Here is a 21,517-nt window from a genome sequence, read left to right on the forward strand (position 1 = left end):
TTATTGGACTTTTCTTTCCTCTACTAAAAAGCTTATTAATATAGGTATTTATCTATCTTGATTAATTGAACTCCTAGTCTTCTTTCTTTGCTTCTAGACTTTCTGAATCATTCTGTGTAAGATCTAGCAAGGAAGTTGCTGGAGCCTTCGCATCTCTCAATCAGCCTTTTCTATACCCAAACTTCTAGTATTGGTCTTGTATATCTGAATCAGCAGAAAACCTACCTACTGCATAGTACATATTCTGTCATCCTTGAAGCATATGACACTGGTTCTGACATCTTTTATGTGGATATATTGCACTGCTGCACTTCTTCTTCTCCCCAGTGTTTTTTATGTCAGAGGATAAACTTTTACCATCATCTCTGCTGAGCAAGAGCATACTATCCTGCATGTCCTAAAGTGAAGGGTAAGGTGAAAGACTGTTGTAATAAGGCTTTGTTTCTACCTAGTAGCCGACAGCATGTCTTTCAAAAAAACCCAATCTTGAACAGATGCTTCCAACTTAATTTGATGTTCAATCCCAAAATGTTTGTGTTTTGCTAATATTTGAGATGTGTGTTTTGTTGTTGTTTTGGACCCCCCCCCCCCCCCGAGAGTTATATAATAAAGGGAAACTTCCTTAAAAAGGTGGAATTAAGGAACTGCTATAGTGTTGAATGCAATTAAAAGCAGAGTTCAGCTCCTGTGGGAGAGAAATGAGAGATGATTATGACAGCAGAAAAGGCTAACAGTCCTTAGAGTATAATTTTTTCTTTCAGTTTTGAAATACAAATTAATCTGCTCAAATGACCTTCAACGAATGTGTTAATTGATTTAAACTAGTGTCCTGGTTTCAGCTGGGATACAGTTAATTTTCTTCCTAGTAGCTGGTGCAGTGTTGTGGTTTGGATTTAGTCTGAGAACAATGCTGATAACACCCAATGTTTTACTTGTTGCTAAGTAGCACTTACCCTCATCAAGGACTTTTCAGTCTCATGCTTTGCCAGTCAGGAGGGGCACAAGAATTCATGAGGGAGAATAATATTGCAGCCAGCTAAAAAAAAAAACTGGTATTTTTTTATGGTACTGCATCAAACAAACAAACAAAAAAGGAGGTAGCTGTAATGTATCAATTATGTGGTATGTACATATTTGTTTACATTAAGTCAATCAAGAATCATGAATAAAAGCATAAAATAATAGGTATCTCTGAGGATACTATAGGAAAGGTTATCACAGTTGCTGAATTACGGCTACCAAAGGATATGCAAGACAGCGATTGAGAGAGTTTATAAATACATTTATAAATACATTTATAAATACATTAGAAGTAAAAAGAAAATAGAAGAAAAAAGAAAACCAGATCCTCATTGCAAGGCAAATAACAGAGGGAAAAGAACAGGGACACCTGAGAAGTAGTAACAAAGCCAGTTAGCTCTGAACTCTATAAAGAAATAATGGAGAAAGTGATGAAAAATTGCTTAATACAAAATCAAATTCTATTTGATACCCATATTTTTAATTACAAACTAGCAGAAAGAAGACTCAGTGTTGTTTCTAAATACATGTTGTAATTAGTTGGGAAAAGTCATGCAAAGAATAGTTATAGTCTCTGTAAGTCATTTCCTGTTGCACCTTAGATGGCTTAATTCTAGGCCTGGTAATGTTAAATATTTTTGCTATACTTGGATAGTGGGTTTAGAATTATGCATAAATATTGGTAGTTACACTGAAGTGTGGGGCGTTGCAGGCTCTTCAGAGTACAGAAGTATGCTTCAAAATAATGCTGATACATTGAAGGGAACGTGATCATATATATCAACATGAATTTACTTCAGGCACGTGCAAAATGCTATAAACTAAATGAAGAGGACAAAGGTGTAAGTATAAAATAAGGACTAAATACGTAGACAGAGGAGTAATACCCAGCAAGTCGACCAGGAAAACACAAAAAATAAATGGACATAACAAACATTAATGAACACTATGTGTCCTGTGCGCACTATTCACATAATTCTGTGTGCATGCTTTTGTGTGTGCAAAAATAAATTCTTACTATAGAATTTGCCCTGCATTTATGCAGGCACACAACCTTCATAAGTTGCAGAGAGCATTAATGAGGATGCTGAAAAGTGTTGCATTCTGAAGTAGCTGGAAAAAGTAAATTGAAGTTCATTTGCAAGTATAAATCTTTTAAAACTGCATTAGCAGTTACACAAATCTTTTCATGTTTCCTAATCAGTTATATCCCAGAATATCTTGCTAGAAAAAAGAGAAAAAAAAAAAAAATTGAAACCATTTTGTATCATTAGCTGGTGGTGTAGCTCAGTAAGCTTAACGTTTGTTCTCTGTGTCATGCTAGTATAGGTGCTAAAGGTAAGGACTTTAGTACACCGAAACAGCTGTGGAGCAGGAGCTTTCTTTTGCATGCTCATGCTTATATATAGTCTGCTCTGGTTAGCTTCCTAATTATTGCATTCTTGTAGGTGCAGTACTTTAAAGGTCAGCCTTAAATTATAATAGGTGAATTAGTGACCTATTTTATCAGTTTTAGATCTGAATATTTGCAAATTTCCAACTCAGATGTGCCAGAATAGCAGTCTCTCAGAGTGCACAGATAACATATCATCATTACCACTAATATCGCTAAAAGGCATCTTACAAGAAATTAAGAGGTACTAAACTCATACAAGATATTTTTAAGCTCATAGTTGGCTTTTTACTGCATAATTTACATGATACCACTTTACAGCCAAATGTCATGCACAAAGTTAAAATTCTTTTGGTGAAATTGATCTGAAATTTCATCAGTAATTGATTTATAAAGTAAATCAGAATTATTAATCTAAGGAATGTTTACTTATAATATGCTTTAGCCTGGAAAATCTACATGAGTTGGCCTTTTAAGCAATGCACCAGATTTTCCTTGAGTGTAAGGTATTTCATTCTGACAACACAGAATGTTGATAAATCTTCTGAACTTTGTTTTTGCTCTTTAGCAAAGCTGTTATATGTATTAGTCAATATATTAAACACATAAATTTTTATTATAAACAAGTATTTTAATAAACATTTTCTTTGTGCCCTATATAGAAGCCAGTATTCTTTAGTGGGCCTAGGTTTTGGGGGAGAGGGAGAGGCAAAGACACGACACTAAAGAAGAAATGATCTTTTGCTTATATCACAATGAATATGCTACATTTACATTTTAACACAAAAAACATTTATTTTAAATATTTATCTTTTTAATAACTATAAAATGAAGACTTTTGGATCTAGGAAGTTTTATAATTTGCACAGATTGATCCAGTAAAATGAATTTGAAATATTCCTAATTATTAATTACCTTTTCTCAATTTAAATTATATTAATTATCCACAAATAAAAATATACTATGAGATTTTCTAGTACTCAGGAGAATCTTACACATTTTTCTTAGTTTGTAATTCGTTGTTGTACTGGATTTTTAGACATTTATTACTGTTTAAATCTTCAGTATGGCCTCTGCTAATAGGGAGTGTGATGTCTTCTGTTGGACAAATTAAAACTACAAATGTTCAACTCAGAGGCATGGTTCCAAAGCATGGAGAGGTTAAACTGCTGTGACATGGATCAGTAATTCAGAGTCTGATTTACTGGAAACAGCAGGTGGCTAGCAGTCAGACCCATGCAGTGGTGTCCCTGAAGTGCATGCTCATCAGAGCAGCATTTGGTACTTGAAAGAAAATGATTGTATAAATTGTGATGTTACACACACTTGTGTATGAAGAATTGATATCTATAAAACAATTTTTACATGTTTTCATAATTATACTTCAAATTAAGAAACAAAAATCCCTTTTGTCTCATTTCTCATGAGATTTGTTACAAATGTTGCATTTAAAAAATGGTTTTATATTTTTTTTCTAAAACAAACAAACAAAGAAATCCCACTGAAAAAATGTCTTTTATTCTTGATATTTTAACATATATAAAGTCAATACTCACTATTGTATCAATAGTGTATTTTGGTGCATCTTTTTCACCACGATCTCTTGAAAGTCGGTAGCGTTTGGCCCAGACTCTTGCTTTACAGACACATCACTTCATGTATATCTTCAAGCTTCCGCGCAGTGCCATACCTACCTAGGTCTAGAACTGGAAGCAGTACAGCTGCATCAATGCAATCTTGCTCAGGGCAATTACTCTTGCTTCTATGTGCATGAATATCTCTGTATGTTGTTTCACTTTGAAACACAGGAGTGGTTGTTAACTCCCAGGGACTGATACCTGGCACAAAGGGGAGGGAAGGACTCTGGTGCTTTGTGGTGCAAGCCTATTTCACTCAGTATCTGATATCCACATTCTGTGATTTCCAGTGATTCAGAGTATACAAGCAGAGGTATGATGTTCAGAACTCAGATTTAATGGGGTGCTTGGCACTGACTTGAGTATCTCAGAAGTATCGTTCTTGATTGCCTAGATACATCAGCCATCTACAGAGTCTATACAGAACTGAAGAGGTAATTGATTCTCAGTAAAGAAGAGAGTATTTCAGACCACTTTTAAAGAAATAGTTTCTGGGGTCAGGAATGCAAATATTGTTTTGGATTAAATACAGCAACTCTATGTAATTTTTTAAGATTTGGTATGCATTTCATAGACACCATGGAGGGTTGTGGTCAGTTCATCGCATGTTGTCTCTGCTGCTCTTTCCTCCTCACACTCCAGCTTGGATCCCTCCTGTGGCAGCCATGAGCATCTCCAATAGGGTCTTTCCTATAGGCTGCAGTACTTCATGAACTGCTCCAGCATGGGTCCCTTCCATGGGGTGCAGTCCTTCAGGAACAGACTGCTCCAGCGTGGGTCCCTTCCACAGGGTGCATCCTCAGGAACAGGCTGCTCCAGTGTGGGTCCCCTGCAGGTCACAGCTCCTGCCACAAACCTGCTCCAGCGCGGGCTCCTCTCTCCACGGGGTCACAGCTTCCTTTGGGCATCTCCCTGCTCCACTGTGGACCTCCATGGGCTGGTGGATATCTGCTCTACCATGGGCCTCCATGAGCTGCAGGGGCACAGCCTGCCTCACCATGGGCTGCACCACAGGCTGCAAGAGAATCTCTGCTCTGGTGCCTGGAGCACCTCCTGCCCCTCCTTCTGCACTGACCTTGGTGTTTGCAGGGCTGTTTCTCACGTATTCTCGTTCCTTTCTCCAGATGCAATTGCTCCTGCACAATTCTTAAATACTTTAGCACAGAGGCTCTGCCACCATTGCTGATGGGCTTGGCCTTGGCTGGGGGCAGATCCATCTTGGAGCTGGCTGATGTTGGCTGCGTTGGACATGGGGAAAGCTTCCAGCAGCTTCTCACAGAAGCCACCCCTGTAGCCCTGTCCCCCACTAAGAAAACCTTGCCATGGAAAGCCAGTACGATCCTGCTTGGGCCGCAGCTCTTTTTGGGAGAGCCTGCTTTGGCATGGTCCTCTCCATGGGCTGCAGGGGAATAGCTGGAACATCTGCTCCCCCTCCTCCTCCTGTGACCTTAGTATTCACAGGATTGTTTCTCACATTTTTTTTCCTCACTGCCTGTGCAGTGTAATGCCCTTTCCTAAATATGTTTTCACAGAGGTGACACTGTAGAGCTGATGAGTTCAGCTGTATCCTGCGGTGGATCTGACTGGAACTAACTGTGTTAGGCAGAGGGCAGCCCTCTGGTCTCTGCTTGCACAGACCAGTCGTGCAGCTCTCTGTGGCAAAGAAATAAAATGTTCTCTTTTCTTAGGAGCTGCTAATCTATGAAAACAAGAAAAAAACAACACCTTCCCCCCACTCCAAACAAAACACATTTGGGATTACTGAATCTCACCCAGTCATATAAACACAAACAGATCATGAGTTCTCAACTTCTAGCTTTGGAGGTTTTTTTGTTATGAACCATCAAACTTGGAATTAGAGTCTAAAATCCTTAAAAGTGTCAAAATAATTTATTTCAAAATGCGTCATTTTACATGAGTGCTGATACTACTTGTCTAATCTCCTTGTACCCTTTTGACTTATCTAATAGGGCTAAATGTGAGCTGTCCTACCTCTTATTAGTCACAGATAATTTCAAAGGTTTTGTCCTTGGTTTTAAAGAGTTTCTGTCGGTTATATCTTTATGGATTAACAGTGATGGAAGTGTATGATATCTGCATGTTAATTCTATCATAACATCTTAAAGTTCTTCCATTCAAAAGATGGAATAAAGGTTTCCCTAATTGCAGTCGGAGAACATTTGAATAGGAATGCTACAAATAGGATAAGAGAAGTATGCTCAAATACACAAAGCAAATTTATAGTATTGCTTAAATAAGAAAATCTATCATAGGGAAGTAGTGCAGTTTTAGTAATTAGAGCAGTTTAATTGGGATATTTGAATTCTTTTTGTTTGGGAGTAGCAGGAGCAAGGAAGGCACAACTGGGAACTGAGGTGACCCCACGCAGGCCATGCACTCACCAAAGATGTGCAGTCCAGCAGAGGCTGAACATAGGGGTCAGAGCTGGGGACTTTGATAACAGAATCATTTGACGGCCCCTAATGTGCTAGGTGATGAACTAGGTCCAGAGTCCCTTCAGGAGCCCAGTCAAAAAGAGGATGGCCAAGGACAGAGCTGGAGCAACCTTAGGCTAAGCTTGAATGGGGTTCCTGGGCCCAAAGGCAGAGGGTCATCAGGGTCCCCAGAGAGGGCCAAGTTCGTGTCCTTATAGTTCTATCAGATTCCAGTTTTGTCTTAGATTTTTGCGGTAAACTACAACATATTGTCTCTTTATGCTTTGACTTTTTTTTTTTTTTTTTAAATGAAATAAGGGATGATACAGTTCCTTGATACTTGTCAAGCACTCTGAGATGAAAGTTCTATAAAATTACTGAGTAAGAAATTCTTTGGCTTACAGATATCTTGCAGAAGAGGGGAAGGTAAATCTCTTATGTGATAAATACAGTAGAACTAGGAGACCAGATGTTTGAGATGTAGAAGAAAGTTGTTGCACAAAATATAACTGACCAAAACATTAATTCACAAAAAATAAGGTGGAAACTCAGGTGAATGGTTCTGTGACTAATCTGCATGAATTCCTGAACAGTAATTATATTTAAATCCCGCAATAAGAATAGCCTTTTCTGACAGATTTCGGGGTCTACCTTGATAGATTTTCAGAGGCAGAAAATAGGAAATAAGGAGTGAACTCTCAGAAAAAGATCATGTGTAGTTTGAGTTGAGCTGCTTAATTTTTATTCTCTTACTTTGTATTGATGAGTTGTTTTTTAAAGGCATTTCAGGACTTGCACTGTCTTATTATCACCCTTAAAAAAGATGAAATAACATAACTGACTCAGGCCTAACATGACAGTACTTTTTGAATTTTTATTCTAATTTTAAGGAACAGCTCTTTTAAGGTACATTTGCATTTGGATTTAATATCTAACTATGAGTAACTAGAGTGGCAGATATTCAGGAAAACTTTCAGATTCTGAAAGTACTTTTCCTAATAAGACCCATGGGGTCCCTAATTTTGCTGCAGAGTGGGAGTAATTTGACTTATATTTTAAACTTTATCTCCAGCCAGAGCTGCATGCCAATTTCCCTTTTTGCTGTACAGAAAATATAATTAGAGTCTTTTGCCAGTTTGAATATTGCATACCTGTATGTGCTTTTCATTTTAACTACTGTAGTTACATGAAGTACTAAGGATTAGGTAGAGAAGTTAAATGAGAATTAGCTGCAGGAGAAGAACTCTTTCCTTCCTATTTCCAATGCCTCCAAGTTTCTTTAGTATGAATCTGGCAATGCTGATATCAGCTGGTAGCCCAGTAAGTATGACTTTTGCCTTATTATTGAAAAATGACCACAATCTTTGTATTGATCTGACAGCAAGATTGTCTTAGGAATCTTCTGAGGTGTCTTTGACCTGAGCTGGTTTTAGCTTGTTTGAGCTCTGACAGTTGCCTACTGGTCAAGTGACTATGTGACTATCACGTATAGTAAAGGTCTGACAACCCTACGCAGTTGCTGTGTAACACACATTGGCCCTGTATGTTAACAGGGGCTGAGGAGGGCTGGGAATCAATAACAAGCTCTGAAGAAGAAAACATCAAGAAAACATCAAATAGCTCAAAGATGATTAAGGACTGAGAGAGGAGAGTTTTATCATTAACATTTTTCCAGGGATGACCTCAGGATAGTGATGACTCCTAATAAACATTTTTCTCCTTCTGTTTGAGAAAGAATGAAGCCCTGATCTCAGGACACAGCAAGTCACTGAAAGGATGACCGTAATAGCAGAGAAAAGGGATAGATATTAGGAAGATTTCTTTAGTTAAAGAAGTTACTAGTATTATTAGTGAGACTTGCTGATATTTAAACTATTAGTCCATTAAAGCATTAATTGGACTAACAGTAAATTTTGGCTCCATATATCAGGTGTTCTCTTCTGTCCCAACATGATTTTGTGTGTAACAAACTATACGATAGTATTGCATATGTGGTCTGTTGAACACCAAGTTGTAGTACCAGGTGCAATGTTTTTTTTGTTTGGTTCATTTATTAACACTTACTATAAAGACTTAAGAACAAGCTTCCTTCCCCTATTCGGACAGTAGACCTGTAAGTATAATAATTTTCTATCTAGCATTTAAAGAAAAAAAAGAAAATGGAGAAAATAACTGGTTATGAAATAGTAAGATACTGGCAACATTTCAAGAGAGGTAAACTATGTAAACGTCTCACAGATAATGGTCCATTATTCATTTTGGCTGTTACACAAAGAAGTAATTGGTCAGATACAAGGTATATTCAGTTCAGTTTTATTTAGAGTATCTGTGAAAGTAGAGAGAAGAATTGTGCAGGATTCCAGGGAAAACACTCGAATAATCGCATACATTGATTTTGAAAGAGACAGTGCCCTACAGGTTTGCTTTAGCATTTCCAGGAAAAGAAATCCTGTGACAGCTCTTGGTGTCCAGCTTATCATAGCTTCTAGGCCACTAGAATGAGTCATTTGCGGGAGGCCTCCCTGTATAGCCTGCTGGCGCTGGGGCTGCATGTTTTCACTGGTGCATTCAAACTCATCTGCATCTGCTCCTTGCTGACTGTCCTGACCATGGCTTGGTCTCATCAGTTGCACCAAGGAGCTATGCAACTTGTGACAGCCTGTGTGGTAGAAAGACCCATATGTTAGCCATTATGTGCAGCCCAGGTGAATTTAATCTGTATTTATATTAATTCTATGATATGTTCAGGAAAATGACGTTGTAAGCACGAGGTCACTTTGTGTATCGGTTACTTGCATCGCATTTATGAGTAATGACTCGAAGTCCCTGACATCTATATTAAAATCAGCAACTTATGACATTAGTCCTTCATGCAGTCAGGACAGCAACACTGTTTATCAGTGTCATGTTTATTACTTGTGTCACAAACAACACATTCCTTGTATCATAGATTAACTTTTCAGAGTATGTGTTTGGAAGTCTCCTTTTACCTTTCATCAAAGAATTTCATTATTCTGCCAAGTCAACAGATTAATTAGAAAATCTTTAACATATGAACATCTGGCTTTATAAGCTGCAGTTTACTTCTGAAATTAAAAAGCATTTCTTAATCTTGGCACTTTTCTACATCTCATATCCACAGTACTACAAACTTTCATTAATCATCAGTTGAATCTTTATTCAGTCCTTAATGATCATACAGTGGTTTCTCGTAGACTTGCTTTATATGACAGTAACTTTACTTCAAAATTGAACTTCTTCCAACTTTGCAAAGGCATGACTGGGCTTTCATATATTTCAACACTGACATTTTTAAAACAAAGACTTTTTTTCAGTCTTCCAGAAATCATAACAAACTTGACAAAAAGAGTCATAGGGTGAATTATTTTTATCCCTCTAGCTGAATAATTCCAAAAATTAATCAACAGACTGTTGAAGTACTTTGGAGAACAAGTATATTTTCAAGGTGACATAGTGTAGAACTTTTTTCGCCCCTTCTTCCCAAACATTGGCTTATTTAAGTTTTCATGTTTGTTTCATGAATCAGAAATAAGTGATTGCAGTGGAGTTTCTGCCTAAAACTTTTGTCTAGTTCTAAATAGTTCGTTAGGTTAAATTTGAAGGGTGGTAATTTACTGTTCTAAAAGTAAAAAAATAGCTTTTTGTCAGTCATTTGGTTGCAGTTCTAAGATATGAAAACAACAATCAAGGCTATATGTAGCTTCAAATTTGTCAATGTCCTGATTCCCAGTTGAATAAAATGCTTAGTCATACTACAGACAATTTTACAGGAACCAACCTTAAGAACTAGGTCTTTCACTGACTTGTGCCTTTGTAACCACTTAAAACTTGAGTGATATATTACCCTCAAACTGCTAATGGAATATTTTAGCGTCTATATTTTAGACACTTTTGGAAACTTTTTGTTTTCTGATGCATGTTTAACTTTGAGAAAGAGCTGGCTTTAGGGAGAGGAGTCTATGTTTTCTTTACTCCTTCAAGACTGAATTAGTACCGTTTACTTTCTGTTCTGTCATTCCTTATGACTGGACATTGGACTATGGTAATGCAGAAGATTAACTCAACTACCATCCTCTTTTGTTTTCTTTAATTTAATTTAATTGCTTGCTGTATTTCCAACCTAATCTTTCTTTCACTGTATTGTTTCTTGTTTTCATTATTTGAAGACTCAGTTGGGAAACTGCATATTTTGATATTGTAATTACCTTTCAAATTGGTCTATTTTCTCATGCCAGTCTGCTACCTCACTAGATGGTCAATCTAGTAAATAGCAGACTGATAACGATCCCTGAATCATCCAGGGATTAATGACTCAAGTGTACTGGATGCTAACACAAGAGCAGCCCTGATACCCACCTACAGCTTGAGTTTCACACCTACAATTAAATGAAAATTTACACTTATGTAAAAGTTCTATAGCTTCTGTCACAGAGACATCTCATTAAGTCTTTTACTGTAATACAGATACACCAATATTATATATGTTGCTGCATAAATGTAAGCTGCAGTTAAAATTCTAGGAAATCCACAGCTCTGAAAATACTTACTTTCATGTTACTTTAATGTTTATATTTTAAATACTTGACAAAAGAACAATTTACAGGCAATTACCCATCTTGTTGATCTGTCTTGTTATCCAAAGATATCTATTAGCATGTAACATTTATTTGATATCTTCAACAAAATTAAAATCTTGAGTTCTTAGTTCAGATAGCAATAGATTTTTTTTTAAGAGCTAGAAGAGGGTTTATTTTTGGCAGTTTGACAATATATGTCACAGTGTCCTTGCGGTAAGATGATATAATGGAATTTGGATAGAACATTTCCAGAAAAAAAAAAAGGAATAAAAGGCCAGTACCCAAAGTTGTCATGCAATAGATACATTTATAATGGCTGCCACTAAGGCCCATTAATCTCATCACTGGAATTGGAAACATAACAGATATTCATAGGTGTAGTCATCTTGCTTGTTTACTGTTTGACCAAAAGGTTAATGGTTAGTTTAGTGTCTGAACCTCAGTGTAAACATCTTACTAACTGGGTTGATGGAACAAGAGGGGTATGTTAACTTAATCATTAAGTCCTTCACAATCTTTCAAATCAAGCAATGTATTAAATATTCAGTTAATTTCAGCTTTGCTTTAGTGTAAATCTGGTTCTTTCTAAATTCAGAGACCTGAGTTTTAGTCTTCTATCCATGGGTGAGTACATCTACATTGTGGAGTGGATCTTTTTATAAAAGATGTTCATTATGAAGCTGGTTAGAAGAGTTGTTTTATGGGATCAAGACAATCATGAAAAACGAAGTAAAGGATGCTATAAATTTTACTGATGACTATATGTTGCATACCAGCATAGGAAGCACGATAAGCTGTACGTGCTTAATACTTCACATTTGTCTTTAATGCACCTGCTCCCTAAATAAACCAAAATTTAACCAAACCATGTAAGTCACAGGTCAAGTGCTCTTCTGTTGGTTAGGATGTGGTCTTTTGTAGTATTTCTATTGTGCTATGGAAGTATTAAGCCCCACTAGCATGTCCATGTACATGGATAATGCATGATTACTCTTATCAGAATGTGACATGTTTTTTAATCAAAGCTTTCCATATAGCAGTTTTATTTCAACAAGGAAATAATACCAATGAGAAAGACTCCACACAGCTGCAGTTAGAATCAAAACAAGTGCTTACGGTTTTGTAGTGCATATGTTTGAGCAATGAGATCTATGTACGCACCTAGTCATGCCAAAATGTAATTCTGTGTTAGCCTAAAGCTTTGGAAGTATTAGAATGGATTTCAGCAGTGCTTATAGAGGATCTATCAACTGCAAATTCCTTTTTTGATCAGTTTGATTTCTGTAAATCTCCTGGCTTGTGAGGAAATGCAGTAACTATATGCTTCATGAAAAATTTTGTGAAAAGCTTTGCTGTATGTTTTTCCAACAAAAATATATGTTTGGAATATTTTCGGACATTTTTAATGTCTGCTTCTATTAGCAGGGCTTGCATGCCTATTACTTGATAATAATCTTTCTTCAAAATTAAAATGCACATTTTGTGAATGAATCAATTTGACTGAAAGAATACCTGATTCGTTGTCACTGATTTCGGCTCCAAATACATAAGCAACACACAAAGCTTTAATTCTGATACCATTCTCTCCATACAAATTCAAACATAATAAAATAGAATTGGGAACTTAAATAGAGTGATGACTGCCTGTTTGACTCTTTTGTACCTCCTACCCTTTATATGCATATTTCGTAGTGTTTGTATCCTTCCTTGAAGTTTTTACACATTTATTAACTAATCTGATTTTGAGCTTTGACTGGACCTTTGCAATGTGGGCACTTTTGGCCTCTCTTCATACCCATATCATATCTAAATTACTTCTTTTGTTTGTATATTATATACCGTATTTAATCGTGATAAAAAATGATACTGATGAAGAAAGCTTCTGAGCCACTTCTTAACAAGATGACAGACAACCATTGCACATGAGCAATGTATGAAAAAGAAAACAGTGGTGTGAATGGAAGTAGTTGTTAAATACTTTGGCTATTATTATTGTAAAAATGAGGAAAATGTATCTGTGAACTTTGTACAAAATCAAAGATTTTTGTTTTATCATTTGTGTCTTCTACTAATCCTCATTTATTTGGCACCTGACTTAAAAGAAAAAAGACAGTTCTGCCTGTTTTAATTCCTGTTTTAAGAGCTATAATTTTAGAAGATTTTTAGTAATTAAAGCTAGTTTAGTACATGAACAAGACAGCTATTTTAAAACTATTTGTCAAGATTATAGCTAGCTGGCAGTGTGCATTTCAAATGTTAAAGTAAGTGTATGGTATTTTAGTATATGTCAGTATGTCTTCAGAAGAAATGGAGCATGCATATCATGCTATTAAAAAAACCCAAACCAATACTTTGCAACATAAAGTGGAAATTACATGTTAGATACTCGAGGGAGAATAAAATACTAATTGACTTCACTGGACCAGTGTTAGCCTAAAGCAGAGTGATTTTTGAAAATTACCTCCTAAAGTGTGCAGAAGAGAAGGAGTTAGAGGCACAGTGTTGTAATGAAGTGAGAGAAGAATGTTTTTATTTTCAAAAATATTAGTTCCTTATTTCTTCTGTAAACTGTGATTTACCCACAGTCACAAACCAAATAAGATGCAAAGATGGGAACTTCAATGGTCTGTCTGTATGCATAGTCTTACACTTTTACTAATCCCTACACTTTTACTAACAAAGGTGCACTATTTCAGTAAGCACTTTTTTTTCCCAAATGCATTTTACATTAGATAACAGACTATCTAAGGTAAACGTTGTTGACTACACATAGTGGTGAGATACTTTAAATCTCTGGTTCACAACCAGTGATCTGAAGATTCTTCATGGACATTTCTAAGAGTTTATGAAACTGCAGAAGGGAAGCCTACTGCCAGTTAATTTTGCTATGCAGGTTTCTGTGCAGTTTGGGGGGAGCTACATCTTTTGAACAATAAAAAAAAAGAGGCAGCTGCATTTCCTTTATAGTAGATACGGTGTTTTTCTTTGAATTTAGGAAAATATTGTAGACGATGCAGTTTAGCTATGCTTGGAACAGTAGCTGGCATAGAAGTAGGTTGGACTGCCAGTGCATTATGGTAATGGTGAACAGCTTTGTAATTTGCTGAGAAGATAAATTGATGTGAGAAAAGGAGCAGTTATATGAGCAGAATAAGCATTCATTTTATGCCAGTCTCCATTATAAATTCTGTCAGTTTGCAAATCTACTTTCTGGGAACAATTCCATAGAAATCATGAGCTGTAAAGATCAGATTTTAGGAACTGTGAATTTAGTTAGAACTCAGATGATAGCAACATGTGCTGAAGTTAGAATCATCTTAAGTATAACCTATACCTGTCAAGGATAGATGTGTTAATGAATAACTGATTTGACAGGTAAACTTAACTAGATAGACAGATGCTCAGCTGCATCTAAACTGCCATAAGTTTTCAAAGCCTGAGCTGGTCAGCTTTTAGCTCTAAGTCAGGACTGAGCTGAAATTTAGGTCTAGGCACTGCATGAGAACAAAGAAGCAAAGAACAAAAAGAACACTGACAGTAGTGCAAAGAATAAAAGTTTAGAGAATGCCACTGTTCTGTCTGCTTGAAGCTTTATTCTATTAGTGGTGAAAATGTAGTAAGTTTATTTTCAGAAATACTGTTTAAAGAAACTGAGATGTCTAATGAGAAATGGATGAGTCAAAATATTTTATTTATATGATGAAATATTTGGTTTTGATTTATTTTTGGTAGTTTTGACTGTATCACTTGTATTTGTTAAAGTCATCATATTCATCTAATTTTACTGTCACAGGACAGCTGGAAAAACCACTTCACACCAAAATAAAAAATAAGTACTATTTCAACATAGAGCACCATATAAAATTTTTCAGACTTTTTATTTGATAAACAATTTCAAATTGTCAAATTTATTTCTACTTGAAAAAAGAAAAACATACCTTTTTAAAGAAAATTCAAAGCAAAAGATTCTAATAGAATAAAGGGGGGTGGTGGTGGGGTGTAGGTGAGGACTGTACAAAAGACTGTGCAGCCATTTACCAGGCAGTGCTGATTTGATTTTAGTTGTAAAAGCCAGAGCTTTGAACTTGCAGATACTTTCTTAGAGTTGCTGGTCTGCTATGTAGTTGAAATTGCTTTCTCTCTCTGTGCATGAGTTTCTCTGTAAAATAATGATAACAATATTGATAATGACATTACTGTATTTTGCAAAGCCACTTCGAGGGTTATATGAAAAGTCCTTTGTAAAAGCAAAGAAGTTCTAGAACAGAATCCACTCTCTCAGTTGTGGATTGCCTGAATAGCTTTGTGATCTGTTTCACTATAGAATGTGGGTGGTTTTTTTTTTTTTGGTTGTTTTTTTTTTTTGTTTCTGTGGTTTTTTTTTTTCGTTTGTTTGTTTGTTTGTTTGGGTTTTTTTTTTTTTTTCCCCCAAAATGTGGAAGAGGAATCCTCGGTGTCTGTCCATAAAATGGTATACTTGTTGGCTATTATTTTATTTCTAACTAAAGGAAGGACTCTATTTAGAAATAAATAGGAGGACATAGATAAGTATGTTGACATTCTGAAGATATGACTTATCTTTCTAGTTTTGGTGAGAAATATATCTTAGATTGTTGACTTGATGGAAAGTTTGTTTATTTAAAGCTTATTCACCTTCTTTCTAACTACATCTTATCTAATAAAAAAACCAAAACCAAACCAAACCTCTAATTCAGACCATCCTAATGAGCAAGTCAAGATGAAAGACTTCAGTAATTGGAGTAATGTCCTGATGTTAAAAAACAAAGAGAAAAACAACAAAAAGTCTGGATAATTTTGTATATTGGGTCTAGTGGCTCAAACTTAATTGTCTTCACAGAAGCCCATAGAGTGCTGTGATTTGGATTTGTGACTAAACCAGAGCTGATAACACACCAGTGTCTTGGCTACTGTTGAGCAGTGCTTGCACATTATCAAGGCTTTCTTCCCCACCACCCCACTCTGTTCTTACATTAAGTAGGCCAGGGAAAATCATAAACAGCTGACCCAAATTCACCAAAAGGATATTCCACACCATATAACTTCGTGGTCAGCAATAAAAAATCAAGAGGGGTTTGGGGCAGGTAGCCATTGTTTGGAGACTGGCTTGATTGATCTACTTGTGAGATGTGGTGAATGATTGCCTTTGTATCACTTGGTTTTGTTGTGCTTTTATCTCTCCTCTTCACTTCTTAAACTGATTTTTGAAGAGTCTGTATTTTGACCCAGAACTTTTCTTCCTTTTGTTTTTCCTATAATCTCCTTTGTCCTGCTGTTGGGGACAGGGAGGGGAGTGAGTGAGCAGCTGTGTGGTGCTTAGCTGCTAGCTGGGATCAATCCACAGCTCTGTACTCTTCCTGTATGTTTAATAATTTATTTTCAGATTCACTGAAGTGATTATTTTTTATTTTTTTTTTAACCCTGAATTTAGAAAAATACTTGTTCTTGAAAAATAGGTGTCTGTTTTATAGTTCTGTGTGGTGGCCTGCCTAATCTAAGCCCTCTTGCTCCATATCTTGAACCTGAAAGTCACAGGGTATAATCCTTTTCCTGGTGCCCAAAGCAGCATTCTGCCCAACCTGGTAACTGATCCGGGTAGACACTAACTCTTTCTAGCCTGAGTGTCACATGCTTGCACCATGGTAGTGCTTTGCCTGACCGATTACATGACACTGTGGTTTCTGGATTAGCACTGATCCGTATCTCATCACTTGGTCATTATGAACAGTCTTATCTATTCCTGCTTGTAATAATATACTATTCGTTGATAAATAAAAAGTCCTACAGAAAGCAGTCAGTGAATGTGTCTTTGAAAAAAAAAAATTTCCACACAAGACCTTTATCAAAGCTTTATGAAAATCTAGTGATCTTCATCCCTGATAATCTTTCAATAATATTTTTTGTTTGTTTTAATTTAGGCTCTCTGGAATGAATATACCTCCTCCAGTTATCAGTAACAAAAACTGGCTCAGACTACATTTTGTAACAGACAGCAATCACCGATACCGTGGATTTAGTGCTCACTACCAAGGTACATTTAAAGAAATACATTTTTTTGTGGTTCTTTTTGTTAAAAAAATCTTGTGCCTGAAGTTATAGAGGAAATGGGAAGGGCCATATTAAAAATCCTCATGCAGGTATAGTTTGTATTTGCATAATGATAAATTCAGTTCTGCAACCTGTTATATCAAATTACAGTATGTTATAGTATGGGCAGTGTATTATCTAGTGTATCTAAGTACGGTTATAAAAAAATTACAGCAGATATCCACTTCATCCTTTGCAAGTACTGAGCTCTTAAAATGATCGTAATATTCTGAAAGATATTGTTTCACAGATACAGAAATAATGGTTTTATTATTAAAATATGTATCTGCATCTATGGTTGTATATGTCACGTTTGTAAAACAGTGAGTAAGTTTCTATTTACTAATGTGGCATTTAATCACTGTTATCTCTTACTACCTCTTTCTGAAAGTATTGTGCTATTAAGCGTTTAATTAACCTATAAGATTCTTATCCACTGTTTTTATGAACAAGCATTATTCTGAGTAAGAGTGAAAGCATCTGAAGCATTAACTTGGGAATATCACCATTTGGAACAAGGTCATTCTAATGATGAAGTGCTAATGAAAACTGAGCTTCGTTAGTATACGGTAATACTGTCTGCTTTTTCACAAACATTACTGTAAATAATATTTTTCAAATCTACAGTGTGTCAATGGATCTTCAGGGAACAGTAACCCTTTTTTGTGCTTTTGTGCTTTTCCATTTATCTGATTAAAAAAAAATTCATGGCATTCTGAATGAAATTTAGTTCATGAATTTCTTTAACAGTTCTTTATAGGAAATTCAGCATAGGAAGAGATTAGGTAAATAAACGTGCAGAATCTGATAAAATTAATCAACTAATGTAAAAAATGCAACTAACAAAACACTAGGACTACTTTTTATGTAATTGATCTTTTATAATAGTAAACTTTTCACAACTCTGTGATTGCCTCAGATAACATATTCTATACAAGAACAGAACAAATTTGATTACTGTGTTAGCAAATATTGTATGTCTCTGTTTGAACTTCCCAAGTTCATAGAAGTTGTGGAATGTGTATTCTGAGTGAATTTAGATAAAAGGAGCCTTCCTACTGTAGCTCCAGGGCTGCTATAACTGAAAAGCACAGACTCATTTTCTGCATGGTATCCTTCATACTGAGTATGATAAACCACACTTCTTTACTGGGAAATTGCTAGTTTATGGGACCGCTAAGAGATAAAAAGTAGAAACTTTCTCTATTAGAGGCTACCTCAAAAATTGAGAAACCATGTGATGACTATTTTGGTGGTTTATGTGAAGTAATTTGGATTGTTGAGATGTTAATTTTGAACTACTGAGAAAAGAAGAGCAAACTATCTCAGATGACACACATACTTGGATTCCTGCTGAGAGTGTGAGGTAATAGTTAATGAAGGAGAATAGGCTTTTTTTTTAGTTTCAAAATATGTTTTCTGCAAGTCATAAAAAACGTGAGTTGCTAGGTGTGGAAAATTTGAATATACTGTGTATCTTCTATTTGTCTTTACCATCTAAGTTTGTAGTGATTACATTATGGGTTTTTTTAAATATTATTTTGGTTTGCTTATGTAATTTCTAATGGCATATTGCTGAATGCATGTTTAAATTGTACTGTATACTAAGTTGTGAAATTCTGCAGTAGTCCATCATTCTTAAAATGAAGAAAACACCTTTTACAGCTCTTCGGGGGGAAAAAAAAAAGTAAGCAGTAAGTAATTTCAGCATGTAAAAACATCAAATGTCCCTACTCCAGCAGGTATGAGCATTAAAAATTATCCTTGATAGTAGAAAATGGAAAAATACGTTGTCAGGTAATAGGGAGGAGTGATTTCTGGATTGATTGTAGGGTAAAGGAGACACATAAACATATTAAAAATCCTTCATACATTTAGAAAAAAAAAAAAGCACAAAATATTTCAGTTTGTTAAGAACTGATTTTTTTTTTTTTTCCTGGTCAAAAAGAAATTTAAGCCTTTTAGTAAAGACCATTTTCAAAAAGTAATTTCACTGGTGCCCTGACATGTGTTGTAGTTTGAGCCCAGCCGGTAACTCGGAACCACGCAGCTGCTCGCTCACTCCCCTCCTTCTTCCTCCCCCCACTCCCGGAGGGATGGGGAGGAGAATCGGAAGAATGTAACTCCCATGGGTTGAGATAAGAGCAGTCCCGTAACTAAGCCTAAGGTGTAATACAAAACCGCTACTACTACCACTAATAATAATAATGATAAGGGAAATAACAAGGGGAGAGGACACAATTGCTCACCACCCGCCGGCCGATACCCAGCCTGACTCGAGCAGTGATCTGGGCCTTCCGGGTAACTCCCTCTGGTTTATATACTGGGCATGACGTGCCATATTATGGAATATGCCTTTGGCTAGTTTGAGCCAGGTGTCCTGTCTCTGCCTCCTCCCGGCTTCCCCTCCTCCCTGGCAGAGCATGAGACTGAGAAAGTCCTTGGTCAGAGTAAACATTACTTAGCAACAACTAAAAACATCAGTGTTATCAGTATTGTTCCCAGGCTGAAAGTTAAAAACACAGCACTGCACCAGCTACTAAGGAGAAAAATGACTGCTATAGCTGAACCCAGGACACACGAGTTGTCACAATAAAAATAAAAAAAAAGTTTTCCAAAGAGCCATGTAGTACAGATACACATGCCTGGTTTTTCTTGTCAGGAATTTTTTCTGCATCACTTTTGAGAAAGTGTCTGTTAATCCTTTCAATAGCCTGTATTATCCCTGTACTACACTGTAATAACTGTTGGAAAACTCACTCTTTCCCCTGCTTCATTAACATAGATATGACTGTAACTTCTTTCTGACTTCCCTCCTTCAAACTTCATCTTTCCTATGTAGTAGCGCTATAACCAGAATTATTTTCTTACCACTTCATCTATTGTAACTTTTTTTATTCTATTGTTGCATCTTTCAAAGGATGACTCCAAATTCTGAACTTCAGACCACTGCATAATTTTTACTCCGTCACTGCTTGGCACTTTCTTGGTACTTGCTCTTTTCACCTCATCACTCCGTTGGCTTCCTGGCTTTGTTTGAACAACTGTACATTTTGCGCAAGTATATTTGGGTGGTGGTATGACCCAGAGTATCAGAGAAGCATTCCCACAGCCACTCACTCCAACCCCACAATGGAACAGGGCAGAAAGTTAGGAAGAACAAGAGTGAGAAAACTCATGGATTGAAATGAAGATGGGCAAAATTACTCCTCAACTACTCTGTCTTGGGTAAATGAGTTTTAATATAAAACAATTACTGATTTGAATGTTGGGAAATAGTCAAACAATTAGGCAAAACACCTTTTGTCTCCCCTTTTGCAGGCTTAGCTTCATTCCAGACATCTCTCCTTCTTCTTCCTCTATTTACTTCACCACAGATTACACTTTGTCTTTTTGGTGATGTGACACACAGTGCAGGACATTCAGGTCAAGGCGCAGGAGTTTCTTTCTGCTACTTCTCATTTCTCACTCTTTTCTTCTATTGTTCCTTCCTTCTTACTCATTTCGTCTGCTCTGATGTGCATTGACCATGGGCCATGGTCTCTTAGAGGAAGAACCTGCTCCAGTGTGAGTTACCCGTGGGCTCCAGTCCCTTTGAGGGTGTCACTAGCTCTGGAATGGAGCACTTCTGCTCTGGTCTTATTCCTTTCTCTCAGTGTTTACTGCCTCATCTTTAATACATTTTCACAGAGATGCCACAGATTCTGCTGCTGGGCTCGGTTGTGTCCTGTGATGGGTCCATTGCAGAGCCAGCTGCCACCAGCTGTGATCACAGAGGTCACATGTGCAGTCCCCCACACCCCTCCTGTCAACCCCCTGCCATTTATACCAATTACAATCTGAAAAATATTGTCATTTGTTGCCTTATTCAAACAAAAGAAATTAAGTTTTATGGCCACTTTTTAGGCAGGATATGAAATAACCAAATCTTACTGTCTTAAATTTAGAGAAATGGCTTTTTTAAGATTCTTTTCCACAAGGCAGCTTCACATGGCCTAGCTTCAGTGTAATGTGTAAAGCTATAGTGGCCTAGACACATGAAACAAAGACTAAAAATGATGCAATTAAAAGTCTTAAAATCTAGCTGCCTAAGAAAAAACTAGCCAACAGAAAACCAAGGGTATTACATAATCTTTTATAAACTTCCTTTTAATTTCATTAATTTTCATATTTTGCCTAATTTTCTGTTTCAGGCCTTGCAAACACCTGTGACTGTTTAAATTGCCTTATACAGAAAAAATGAAATTTACTGAGGTACATGAAACTATGGGAAATTCTCAGCTTCATTTAAGTACATTGTTGTGCAGGTTATGTTTATTAAATGCTTTT

The 21,517-nt window shown here is 36.3% G+C and overlaps 1 protein-coding gene across 1 annotated transcript in view; it reads left to right on the forward strand.

The window, feature by feature from the left end:
- The window catches only part of CSMD3 (CUB and Sushi multiple domains 3), a 609,188-nt gene that overhangs the window by 203,277 nt on the left and 384,394 nt on the right, over positions 1-21,517 (forward strand). Inside the window, 1 exon segment of the mRNA XM_030493685.1 lies at positions 17,020-17,132. Coding sequence (XP_030349545.1) covers positions 17,020-17,132 — 113 coding nt within the window.

Source organism: Strigops habroptila, chromosome 1 (assembly GCF_004027225.2).
Source record: "Strigops habroptila isolate Jane chromosome 1, bStrHab1.2.pri, whole genome shotgun sequence".
Classification (NCBI taxonomy): domain Eukaryota; kingdom Metazoa; phylum Chordata; class Aves; order Psittaciformes; family Psittacidae; genus Strigops; species Strigops habroptila.